General features: G+C 36.2%; 1 protein-coding gene across 1 annotated transcript; it reads left to right on the forward strand.

Moving 5' to 3' along the window:
• The first annotated feature begins 497 nt into the window (after window positions 1-497).
• Window positions 498-13183, forward strand: LOC145601380 (pre-mRNA-splicing factor ATP-dependent RNA helicase DEAH7-like). Its single transcript, XM_081657391.1, has 17 exons — window positions 498-747; window positions 959-989; window positions 1472-1592; window positions 3160-3378; window positions 3830-4105; window positions 5057-5218; window positions 5309-5454; window positions 5607-5704; window positions 5913-6021; window positions 6355-6532; window positions 6633-6862; window positions 6972-7148; window positions 7563-7634; window positions 8002-8178; window positions 8391-8452; window positions 8617-8769; window positions 11342-13183. Exons 2-17 carry the CDS (start codon window positions 984-986, stop codon window positions 12933-12935), a joined length of 3780 nt encoding a protein of 1259 aa, XP_081513517.1. The 5' UTR covers window positions 498-747; window positions 959-983; the 3' UTR covers window positions 12936-13183.
• The last annotated feature ends 220 nt before the right edge of the window (window positions 13184-13403 follow it).

Below are 13403 nucleotides of genomic sequence, written 5' to 3' on the forward strand. Positions count from 1 at the left end.
TTTTTTCTTTGTGTAGATTCATTCAGCAAGTTTTATTGGATTTCTTCTCTTCCTCTTACTTTATTTGTAATCTCTTTGTAATTCTCTTCATTTATGTTTGTGGTTGTTAATGATGATGATTAAGTCTCCTTTTTTATTCTGATTTAAGCACTCGTTAAGGGTTACAATTATCCTATAATCTTCCTTGCTTTGGCTAAACATGGCCTAGAGCCTTTTTAGAAAAATACTACTACATACTCCTTATACATATATCTAGCTAAAAAGAGCTAATAAACACATTTCTTCTTCTTTGGGAAAAAGTTTATATGGCTCCATCTTCCACGCACTCAAGAGTGTCTTTGTGCGAGAGTGGTGTGTAACCTTAGGTTAGGAAACGTACCCGTCGTACCGGCAATACAATTGAGCACCTCCGTTACAACGAAAGAAAAGAGGAAAAAAAAATAATAAAACATTACACAAATCTAAACCTCGATCAATTTAATTGAAGAAAAGAGGAAAAAAAAAAAAAAACATAACACAAATCTAAACCTCGATCAATTTAATTGAAGAAAAGAGGAAGAGAGAGAGAGAGGCTGAGAACTGGTGGCAGAGAAGAACTCTTGAAGGTTCGCTGTTGGTCTCCGGTCGCCGGTATCCGGCTATTGGTGTCCGTCGTCGGTGGTCGCCGGAGTCGCCTCCATCGAATCGTGGGTCGTACTCTGTAATTGGCTTCTCCAAGTTTTAGGGTTCTTGAGAAATTGAAATCAGGTAAGTAAATTTGGGGTTTTTTATTTTTTATTTTTAATGTTAGGATTCAACTATGAGATTAGACCTCTTCTTCCTCCTGCCCTAGCTCGGGACGGGCTTGATTGTGTTTCATATGTTTTGAACTACTTGTGTTTTACTTAACTGTTTCCAATTACGCTTAAGATAGATTACTGATGATTCTTTTTCCCTTTTATGTTGTGGATATTTCCAGCTCTCCATAACAAGGTTCTGCAATAATGGAGGTTAGTATATGCTGTCATTGCTATTTGTTACGAGTGTTCTGTTTATTTTACATTCTACACTCTTCATTTGCTTGTAAATACCGCCTTTTTAAATGGGTTTATGTAGAAATGGGCTTGTATATTTGTATTACTTGAATTCGATCAAGAAATCGAGGTGAAAGATAAGGAAACTTGTGGAAGCACAATAATGAAAATGTTGTAAGAATTGGATTGGCCTATTGGACTCTATGGCATTTCACATTTTAGAATGTTTAGCAACCTCTAAACCAAAGCCTTATTCACAATGGATGGGGTTGGGTTCATGAACCAAGAGTTTCCAATGGGTATTCACATATACCTTCTTCCTCCATTCACTTCTATCCAATGTTACTTCTTTTAAATTCACTTTCTTCCGTCATCATAGATCAAGAGTAAATTTATGCCTTTCTCCCTGCTTTCAACTTAGTGAAGGTGGGCTGATTAAATGTCTGAATGTTATGCAGAAACCTGATATTGATAGTACAATCGTTACTATGGAAGGAGAGCAGTCAAGTGTTGCTGGAGGACTCCAAAAGCGAGGACAAGAGCGTGTTGTCTTTAAACGTCCAGAGAAGTCTCTCTTAGGTACTATCTGCTTTTTTCTTGCTTGAATTCTAATTTCTTTACTTCTGAAATTTTCCGTCATACTATCTGTCATTGTTTTTGACTGTAGTAAGTTTTCATGGAAATCTTTTCATTACTTCCAAATTCTTACCATCATTTGATTGTTGGAGTTATATTTCCTTTATCTAGATAAAATGGTCACATTCTCTCATGTACTATCGTGTGATATTTTTAAATAATAGTTGCTTTTCCACATAATACTTTGATTGGGTGTTGTGGATGGTGTGTCAATGTTCAAACTATTATGAAGGATCTCTAAGTTAAATGATGTGATCGTATGATGCATAGACTTCTTTATCTGTTTATCACTAGCGAAATTTAAATTTGATTTCAAGAGAATGTTCTCAAGAGTAATGACTCGTGAGAAAAATCTAAAACATCAATGTTGTTAAATGTTGGCATCATAATGTTCATTATCACAACGTAACCTTTTTAATTTGAGCAATTTATTATTAGAGCTAGCTGATGGAACTTTTTATCTATAAAAAATCGTTTTTTAATAAAGAATTCAGGACTCCGTGATCTAAGTACTGCCTACATATACCCATTTAGCTAACAAAGATGTTCATTTATTGACTTTGAGGATGTGTACTATTTACCTAATTTTAACTTATTTGATCTAATCTGAACTTATTAAAACTTAATTTAGTTGTAATTTGAACTAGGGCTACCCTTTTTAGAACTTTTTTTCCCCCTGTACTTCTCTTTATTTGAACTTACTAGACCTGAAATAAGTGAAAATAAGGTGATTTGAAGAGACCCTAAATTTGTGTAATTTTGTTAATAAGCTTATACATTTATTGGCTACAGTCGTATAGAGTTATCTTATGTAGGAATGGTTATTATTTATTAGCATTCTCTGTAGTTTTTTCCGAGTTCATTTGAGAAATTGAGCTTCACACAATGTTTAGGGGAGCATAGAGCTAAGGGGTAGAGGAATCAAGAAAGGGGATTATATTTTGTTTTTGTTTGTGGGCAATGGAATTTTAATCTTGTTATGTTTAAGGAAATGCTTAGTCTTCCTTCTAAAAGACTAGCTTCAACATCTGCTTCATACTCTCATAGGATCCTCATCCAACTGTTCCATCTTTGCTCCCTACCCTCCCTATACTTTTTCCATTAATATCTGGAAATTACCTTCTTCTATATGTCTTTTGCATTCTGTTGTCACTATTTTATGCAATCTCCTAGAAGAATGTGCCCTTTATCTAACCTCTTACCTTGGTCTTAAAAACACAGTTTTTTTGCTTTAGGATATGTTTGTTTCAACTTATTTCATCTTATTTTATATCATACAAAATAAGTTCTGATGTATTGAATAAGTTCTGACAGTGCCACGTTATTTTTAGACAAAATAAGTTATACCAAAGGTAGCCTTAGTACATAATGAAATCACTATACCCTTTCATGTGGTTTCATTTGGCCCTGAATTATTTTCATGATTCATATCAAAATGTCTCAGTTTAGTCTTTTGGCAAGAAAAATATCTTGTATCTGAGCTATATGTTTCTGTAATTTCTTTTATCAGGGTTAGATGTCCTTGCTCTTGCAAAACGAAGTGAATCAAAACAAGATAGTGGTTTTAAGGTTCCTAAAGAAAGAATCACTTCTGTTGCTTCATCTCTTGCTGAAGAGAAGTCAGCTGTGACAGATGTTGATGGAGATGAGACTGTGGAACAAGGAGGCAATAAACGACGGTCCGACAGGAGATACCGTGATGCCGCTTTGAGTTGCACTTTTCAATCAGGTACTGGATCCCTTTTTTTTTCTTCCCTTTTGTTCATAAAAATATGCCCACATTAAAGGAGACGCAAGTATAAACTTAATGTTATAGGTACTCTGACCATGGGTTTGGGAGGGCAATCGGTATAAACCACACTTTCTCATGGGTCCCTAATATGGTGGCTATGAATCTATCATTCGTTTACTTCCTGAGTGGAGCCTCAATGTAAAAACCTTGGCATTTTTCGGGAAAGCATGAACTACTTCCAATGCCCATACTACTAATACGAAAGACGGTTCATTTTAAAAGATAGAAGTTATGTTTACTATGCATTGTTCTCAACGATTTTCCCTCCACAATATCTGGACTTATAAGTAGTCTTTTTTAATGAAAAAAAGCTGGCAAGGAAATTTATCAGGTTTTCTTCATGTGGCTTGCTTTTCTGTTAAAATTCTTCTTGATATCTATTTTGCAGAAAGTGTTGTAACTGAAGACCACAATGACATGCATGAGATGCATCACTCTAAAAGAAGCGTCCGTTCTGAAGTCTATTCAAGAAATGATAGGGATAGCTCTCAAGATAACTCTAGAAGTGAAAGGACTAGAGGTACACATAGACATAGTGCTGATGGCAAAGACCGGAGTCGTGGTGCAGAACATGAACGGTCTAGTGGTAGGTGGAAAGATAGAGGCTATGGTGGTGAATATGACAGGAAAAGAGGCAGATATGAAGGATCTAGGAGAACGCCTGGTATGTATAGCCTTTTTTTTATTGAATCTCACCCGCCGTCACCCATTCACCCCATATATATATAAAACTACCTCATATATATACATATACATATACATATACATATACATATACATATATATATATGTATATATACATATATATATGTATACATACATATATATGTATACATATATATGTATGTGTATACATATATATATATAAGTGCTTGTAAAAACCCTAACAATTTACGAAAAGCATGTCATGAACTCTTGATTACCTGTTTTTGGTCTTCCATAAGTAAGAAAAATGCAAAAGAAATAAAAAATAGAAATAATTTATTATGTTGTGGTTTTTGTTCTCTTCATTTCCATTGCATATACTTCCAAGTTCCACATATCAAAATTTTTTAATTAATAATCATTCATTGATTTTAAAATAAGCTTATCAAGGCAGGAAAAATGAATTGCAATGAGTTCATAGTAATACAATTTTCGCTTATCGAAGAATGTACTATTCTGATACCGCATAATTAACACTTCTAACCTAACAATGCTAAAGAAATAAAAAATATATAAATAATTTATGATGTTGTGGTTTTTGTTCTCTTCATTTCTATTGTGTGTACTTCCAAGTATCAAAATTATCTAAATTATAATAACATTGATTTTAAAGAAGCTTATCAAGGCGGGAAAAATGTATTGCAGTGAGTTCATAGTAATACATTTTTCGCTTATAGAAGTATGTAGTATTCTGATACCACATAATTAACACTTCTATTGCGATTGCTTGTTCTCTTTATATGTATTTTAAAAGTATAGTGTTACACCTTCAATAGAATAATAGTGTTCATGTTCTTCTTTTGGATCTAATGAACACCAATCTAAGCTTTAATCCCAGAGGTGGGGTCTGCTACACGAACCAATATTTCTGAAAATAGTGTTCTCAGTCTTTTCACATGCAAATTGGCAGGTAGATCAGATTGGGATGATGGGAGATGGGAGTGGGATGAATCTCCTCGTCATGATAGTCAACATAATTCTAGCAACCGGTACCAGCCTTCACCATCCCCTATGTTCATCGGAGCATCCCCTGATGCGAGATTAGTTTCTCCTTGGCAAACACCGCGTTCTGGTATGTTCTCACCTCATTGTGTATTGCTTATAGAGTACTGTTTTCATTTACATACTACTTCAATTGACATTGGTTTTAAAATTGGTGAAGGAGCTTATGCTTCCCCTTGGGATCATGTTTCCCCGTCACCTGTCCCTATTCGAGCTTCTGGCTCCTCTGTGCGATCTTCTAGTTCTCGGTATGAGGGGAGATCAAATAAGCAAAGACTCTCTACTGTCGATATACAAAGATTTGAGGTATAATATTTTGAAACAGTGCTCATATGTTGCCCCTTTTATGAATGCTGTAGCCTGTAGATATTTAGATTTGTTCAGTATCTTTATATTACCTTTCTCTGTTTTGAGGTTTGGAGGTAATCATTCTCTTTGTTTTTCTATTCTTATTATAGGATATGGATGCTGATGGAAGTGCCACAGCTATAGACCAAAATCCTGAAATCACAGAAGATATGCGCTTGCAAATGGAATACAATTCAGATCGCGCCTGGTGAGTGAGGCTTATATATGTTTACATTTGTACGCAGCTGCTATGTGTATATACAAAGTGTTTCTTATTATCTCATTAAGTGTGATTTAGTTAATTTTCTTCTATTTGATTGTATGTGTATCTTCATCCTTTATTTGCAGTTCACTTTTGAACGACTTTTATATGTGGTGGTGATACTGTTTTGACATTTAGTTTTGATTGAATACAGGTATGATAGAGAAGAAGGCAGCAATATTTATGACGTTGACAATTCATCATTCTATCTTGGTGATGATGCTACAAACCAAAAGAAAGAAGTAGAATTGGCAAAAAGGCTGGTATGTTCAAGTGATATTCAATATTTCTTATTTTGGTTGTTTATTGCTTTTGGCTTTTGGGCCTTTGGCTTCTGTATTCTGTATTCTGTTACTCTTATATCACACATGATTGAGAATTCTACAATAACTGGAGGTTTTTTGTTGTTGTTGTTATGGTGCCTTAGATGTTAAGTGTCTGGAGTTGTAGGTCTGAAAATTTTCATTTAAGATTTGTTGCTGATTCTTAAATGGTGATATACCTGGTGATCCTGGTCATGTTTTGAGGATTCATTAGTGATTTTTGCTTCAATTTGGATTCCATCATCCGTCTCTCTAATCATAGTCTCTCTGTAGATGAGAAGCGATGGAACTATGATGTCGCGTGCTCAAAGCAAGAGGCATTCACAGCTTAGTGCAGACAAGCAACAATGGGAAGACCGTCAATTGATGAGATCAGGTGCTGTTCGAGGTACCGAGGTTCAAACTGAATTTGACAATGAAGAAGAAAACAAGGTTATTCTTTTAGTTCATGGTAAGTGATAACTAGAAACGATATCTACCCCCTCCCCCCTCCCGAATCGATGAAATATATAGCTAACCACTTGTTAAAACTTTCCCTATGCTTGACACAGATACAAAACCTCCATTTTTGGATGGTAGAGTGGTTTTTACTAAGCAGGCAGAACCTGTATTGCCTTTGAAAGATCCAACTTCAGATATGGCTATTATATCTCGTAAAGGATCCGCTTTAGTGCGGGAAATTCGTGAAAAACAAAGCATGAGTAAGTCACGCCAACGGTTTTGGGAACTTGCTGGTTCTAAACTTGGGGATATCCTTGGCGTTGAGAAGACAGCAGAACAGGTATGTGTCTGGTAATATTTAGCAATGTGGATCTCTTAGTCGAATTACATTCTTTCATTCTGTATCCAGTTTGTCAAGGTACATCATTTCATTATGCATCCAATATCAGGTTGATGCTGATAATGCTAAGGTTGGTGAAGATGGGGAAATTGATTTTAAGGAAGATGCAAAGTTTGCTCAGCATTTAAAGAAAGATGAAGCTGTGAGTGAATTTGCAATGACGAAAACCCTGGCACAGCAGAGACAATATCTTCCCATATACTCTGTCAGGGATGAGCTTTTACAGGTAACATGTCATTTTTCATGCTTACAAATGTATTTCCATGGAACTATTTCATGGTGCTCACTTCTGAATTCTGATTCCTTAATCATCCTCCTCCAATGCTCCTAATTTAATTAAACAAGGCTCTGCTGTGACCGGGGGATTTGTATTTGGGATAACATAAACAGGTATAAAGAGCAGTATTGGTCGAATGATGGCAAGTTCTGAATATTAGTTGTAGAATGTCTTGTCACATATTGTGTCTTTAGTCATCTACTCTCATGTACTATCTGGGATTGGTTGTTGTTTCACTTATTATTTTGTATATCCATTTTTGTCTCTATGATAGATTTTGAGGTCCTTTCATGGTGGTTTTATCTGTTTTTGGTTGTTATTGCTCATATTGAACTTGGATCCAATCCTTTGAATTGATCGCAGGTTATTCGAGAGAATCAGATAGTCGTTGTTGTTGGAGAGACAGGCTCAGGAAAGACAACTCAACTAACACAGGTTTGTATTCCTCATTATTCTTTATTATGAATGAAGTGCACTATACTGACCATCTTATTTTGAGAAAGATACATGTTGCTGTCTCTATTTTCCTGAATTCCCCATTGGTTACCAAAATCAAGGAGAATGCAAGAGTGGATCCCTCGTGTGGATCCTTTCACTCTTAGGATGAGAGAGATCTAGATGAAGAGATTTATGAAAATTATAAGATAAATTATGAATAAAGGCTCGCATAGAGCGAATAAAGTGAAAGTGGATGGAACTCAGGAAAACAGAGGTTCTCTCTAGGACACTGGATCTGTGGATGGGTATCTTGGAGGCAAAGTAACCTTGTTAATATGTTTCTTGATTTGAACTTGTTTTACAGTATTTGCATGAAGATGGTTACACTTCATATGGCATTGTTGGATGCACTCAACCAAGGCGTGTTGCTGCAATGAGTGTTGCAAAAAGAGTTAGTGAAGAGATGGAAACTGAGCTGGGAGACAAAGTCGGGTATGCAATCCGCTTTGAGGATGTTACTGGACCCAATACCATAATCAAGGTTTGTCACCCTATTAAATGTTGAATATGTCCCAAAAAGATGTTGATACCTTTTTGGGGGTATTTTCTTGTAATGTTTAATGCATTTGTGTTTTGTATGTGTACTTCATTCTTGAATTATACTGTATGTGTTGCATTAAAAAGAAAAACCTACTTTAATTGTGATATCAAGTTTTGGCCATTCCTTTATACACTTCCCTCTTCAATTTGCAGTACATGACAGATGGAGTACTTCTGCGTGAAACCTTGAAAGATGCTGAACTTGAAAGATATCGGTAAGATTGTTAGTGTTTCTTGCCTTAATTTTATAGTCTCTTTTTAATATATATGTGAAATTCTAATCTTGATATTTCAAATGGCACTGCAACTGGGACTATGAAATTATTAGTGTACTGCAATTGGGTATGTATATATATCTAAGGCTGTAACTATTTTCCAGGGTCATTGTGATGGATGAGGCGCATGAGAGATCACTAAACACAGATGTGTTGTTTGGCATATTAAAAAAGGTGGTTGCCCAACGTCGAGATTTTAAACTGATTGTGACTTCAGCAACACTTAATGCGCAGAAATTTTCAAATTTCTTTGGAAGGTAATGTGTCTTTATCTATAACTCGCATTACTTTTATTCAATCCTTCGGTAGAGAAGTACTTGTACAGTCTTTTTGTTGCCCATTTCAAGCAGATTCTGAACCAAGACAACATTAGTCCCGTTGGTCATACCACTATATATACATATATTTTTTTTTCCCCTTCAAGTTAGCCAGTTAGGCCCTGTTCTCTTCACCTCAAAAAATTACTCCGTAATATTCAGTAAAATTAAGTTCAGTTAGTTTAATTAATTTCAGTTCATTGAAAATCAGCAACTTTAAAAAAAGAAACATAATGGAAATTCAGTAAAAAAAAAAAGAAAAAGAAAAATCAGTTTAGCATAAATAATTTCATTCAGAAAGTTGATTTCAGTTCACTGAAAATAATTTAAGTGGTAAGCAACTTGATGTCGCTTAAGGGATGTTTCAGTAGCTTGATGTCGCTTAGGGGAGGTCTCGAGTTTGAGCCTCACCGAATGCAGAAAACTCTTGTTGGGAGACTCACGCACCATAAGCCAGGTGTGCAACCCGGGTTGGATTCGGATGTCTAAGCTCCGGTGAACCGGGTGGGGCAAACACAAAAAAAAAAAAAAAAAAAAAATTAAGTTTAGCATAAAATAATTTTGTTTCACTAAAAATAAACTCAGTTCAGCAAAAATAAGGCGATGTGAATAGGGCCTTAGACACTTGGCAACAAATAATTGGTGAGAGTACATAGAAGAGGAAAGAAGCCCTAAATTAATACAGTATGGTAATAGTTTGTACTACAAAAGTCTTACAATTGTGTAGATCAGTCATGAATAAACTAAGGTGAATTATGTGAACAAGACCCAGAATAGAATTAATTGATCCTCTTTGCCCTAGACCACCTTTATAACATAGAGTACACAGCTTTCTGTTTTCCTGTTTCATTAAAAGCTCTCAAAATCCAAAAACAACACAATCCAACATCCCAACACTCTGTTGTCCTCATTGTGATTATCAAAACTTGTTATAAAGCATCTCAACAAGGTATGATATGGACATGAGGAATGTGAGAAGAGACAGAAACCTCTACTGTCTTGAAAAATGACTATAAAGAGAATGGTGCTCATTGGTTCAGTCTCTTCAGTCTTTACTATCTTAACAAGCGGTTGTCAGGCCTTTGATTCAGCAAGGGTAGCTGGTCCAAGTGAGAGCATTAAGATAGAGGATTGGGAAAGTAGGGAAAAAAGGAGGGATGCAACTTTATATCTGATTTAAGCAGGACACAAAATTTAAAGAATTTTGGGTACTTGTAAGTTGTGGTAGTTTTGGTTTGCTATAATGAGGACACCTTGTCCTCTTTGTGTACTTCGTTTTTAGCTGTTTTGATGAACTAAATAATACTATTAATAATAATAAAATAATTTGGAAATGAAATGCAAATTCTCTTTTTTTAAGGAGTTTGTTTCCTTAAAATTAAAGGAAGGGAAATTGTTCAATTCTGTGAATTTCGCTTCTCACCGTCCTTTGAGGGTGATGGTTGTGTACATCTGTTGAGTTGTAAAGATGGGTGTTCTTTAGGTCCTGCAGCAGCATCCAGTAGTTTCCTTGTGATTTCTTCAGTTAGGTGTAGTACTTACAGAGCCTCACTGACTTCCTTGACTGTGCCAAGAGATCTATAGTGAGCATGTGTTGAGTGATGTATGGTGGCTATTGCACTGGTAACGGGGGCAGAGAAGCTGATGGAGATTGAAGAAGCATGGAAGGTAGTTGCGTATCTTGTGGAAAGGGGGTGGACTGTTGATATGATCATGGCGAGCTCTTGATGTATATTTTCTTTTCTGTGAATTATTAAGTGCTTACTTGAGAGAGGGAGTTTAATTATGGTTAGATAGGAAAGAAGGGGTTATTGCTGTCTTTGGGGTGATCAGATTTTTGCAAAGCGGAAAAAGTGAGAATAAAAATCTTTAATCTACATTGTTCAGCCTCAAATTCCCTTTCTGTTTCGTTGAGTTTCTGATTTGTGAGTATGTGACCTTCCAAATGAAGTTGAAATTGTATGAATTGTATAAAGTGAGTGCTTGCTAAAGATTCTAGTAGAAGGATTTACCTTAATAAACCCAGATTTGTTGATTACATGGACCCTTGTCAGTTACTCCTTAATAAATTGTTGTAAGTAATTAATCAAACGAAGCAGATCAAAAGCAACTCTTTTAATTACCTCTCATTAACATGCCTCACATATAAAATTTTAAGAGACATCAGAGGCTGCATCATGGGGTGTGAAAAAGGATGATAAGAGAGAAGAATCAATCAATCAGGTCTTCTGAATATTTACTGTCCCCAGTGATAACTTCTAATTTTAATAAATTCAACTTATGCTAGACGAAATGTGCAGACTCCCACTTCAAATCATATTCATATGAACCTCCATAATAAACATTGATTGGCTGAGGCTCTTAACGCCAAATGGCTGGATTTTTGCTCTTTCTAATAGATGCTAAGTTTTCTGTGTTTGTATATATATATATAAAGAATTCGTTTCATTAGTTTTCATTTCAGTTGCTGAGACTTTTAAAACTAATATTTTTTATATTTCTGCCTTTCCAGTGTCCCAATATTCCATATTCCTGGGAGAACATTTCCTGTAAATACCTTGTACAGTAAAACACCTTGTGAAGACTATGTTGAAGCTGCTGTGAAGCAAGCAATGACTATACACATAACCTCCCCTCCTGGCGACATCCTTATTTTTATGACTGGGCAGGATGAGATTGAGGCGGCGTGCTATTCTCTTGCTGAGCGCATGGAGCAACTAATCTCCTCAACTCAGAAGGCAGTTGCAAAGCTCCTGATTCTTCCCATTTACTCACAGCTCCCTGCTGATTTACAAGCGAAAATCTTTCAAAGAGCTGAAGATGGAGCGCGAAAATGCATTGTAGCAACCAACATTGCCGAGACATCTCTAACAGTTGATGGTATATTTTATGTTATTGACACGGGATACAGTAAAATGAAGGTCTACAATCCAAAGATGGGTATGGATGCTCTTCAAGTTTTTCCAGTGAGTCGTGCTGCGGCTGATCAGCGTGCTGGACGTGCTGGTAGAACTGGTCCTGGCACTTGCTACCGACTTTATACAGAAAGTGCATATCTGAATGAGATGCTTCATAGTCCTGTACCTGAGATTCAGAGGACAAATCTTGGAAATGTAGTTTTGCTTTTAAAATCTCTCAAAATTGAGAACTTGCTAGACTTTGAATTCATGGACCCTCCTCCACAAGAGAACATCCTTAACTCCATGTACCAGTTGTGGGTTCTGGGTGCCCTTAACAATGTTGGGAGCCTGACAGAACTTGGTTGGAAAATGGTGGAATTCCCATTAGACCCGCCACTGGCAAAGATGCTACTGATGGGTGGCAAGCTAGAATGCCTTGATGAGGTGCTAACTATTGTTTCCATGCTCTCAGTACCTACTGTATTTTTCCGTCCTAAAGACAGGGAAGAGGAGAGTGATGCGGCTAGGGAAAAATTCTTTGTTCCTGAGTCAGACCACTTGACACTTCTCAATGTGTACCAGCAATGGAAAAGCAATGACTATCGAGGAGACTGGTGCAATGATCATTTTCTGCAGGTTAAAGCTTTACGCAAGGCTAGGGAGGTTCGGTCACAACTTATGGATATACTGAAACAACTGAAGATTACCCTTACATCATCTCCTGACTGGGATGTGGTTAGACAAGCCATATGTTCTGCGTATTTCCATAACTCTGCAAAGCAGAAGGGAATTGGCGAGTATGTTAACACAAGGAATGGCATCCCATGCCATTTGCATCCAAGCAGTGCTCTCTATGGATTGGGGTACACGCCAGAGTATGTTGTTTATCACGAGCTGCTTTTGACCGCAAAAGAGTACATGCAGTGTGTCACTGCTGTGGAGCCGCAATGGTTAGCAGAATTAGGGCCCATGTTCTTCTCAGTTAAAGAGTCGGATACATCATTGTTGGAGCATAAGAAGAAACAGAAGGAAGAGAAGACAGCTATGGAGGAAGAAATGGAGAGTTTGAGAAAAGAACAAGAATATGCTGAGAAAAAAAGGAAGGAAAAAGAGAGGGAAAAACGTGATAAAGAAAACCAAAAAATTGCTATGCCAGGGTCACGGCGAGCTACCACATACCTGAGACCCAAAAAGATGGGTTTGTAAAATGTATTACTTTTTGCCATATACAATGTAAAGAACTAAAGATATATAGTGAATTAGTGATTAGTCAATTAGAGGCGAATGTCATTCTATTTTGTTAGGAATGGCATTTTGAGTATCAATTTTCAAATTTCTGTAGCATTCCTCATCACTCCTCTCTTTTAGGTGCAGAAACTTGAATTAAGATCGCATGAATATTTATCCTCTCGAACAGTTATGGCATAATTCATAATAACGAAAGCAATTTCTCATCTCATTAAAAAAAATAATTCATAAAATTCAATTATACTACTTTGTATTACAAATAAGCATATTATCTCCATTTTATGTACATTGAGATGCGTGAAGGGGCAAATAGAAAGTGTGTGAATACAAAAAAAGAAGTACTACGTATGTATATTGCACTCTCTAGCAAATGTCAGAAAACCATACTCAACCGTCGGAATATTGGTTAAGGTAATTCATCAAAAA

The sequence above is a fragment of the Chenopodium album genome, chromosome 21 (assembly GCF_948465745.1).
Source record: "Chenopodium album chromosome 21, dcCheAlbu1.1, whole genome shotgun sequence".
Taxonomy (NCBI): domain Eukaryota; kingdom Viridiplantae; phylum Streptophyta; class Magnoliopsida; order Caryophyllales; family Amaranthaceae; genus Chenopodium; species Chenopodium album.

Coding starts and splice junctions, on each gene's coding strand:
- LOC145601380 (XM_081657391.1), top strand. Junction 1,593..3,159: donor TCCAGAGAAGTCTCTCTTAG/GTACTATCTGCT, acceptor TTCTTTTATCAG/GGTTAGATGTCCTTGCTCTT. Junction 5,705..5,912: donor TACAATTCAGATCGCGCCTG/GTGAGTGAGGCT, acceptor GATTGAATACAG/GTATGATAGAGAAGAAGGCA.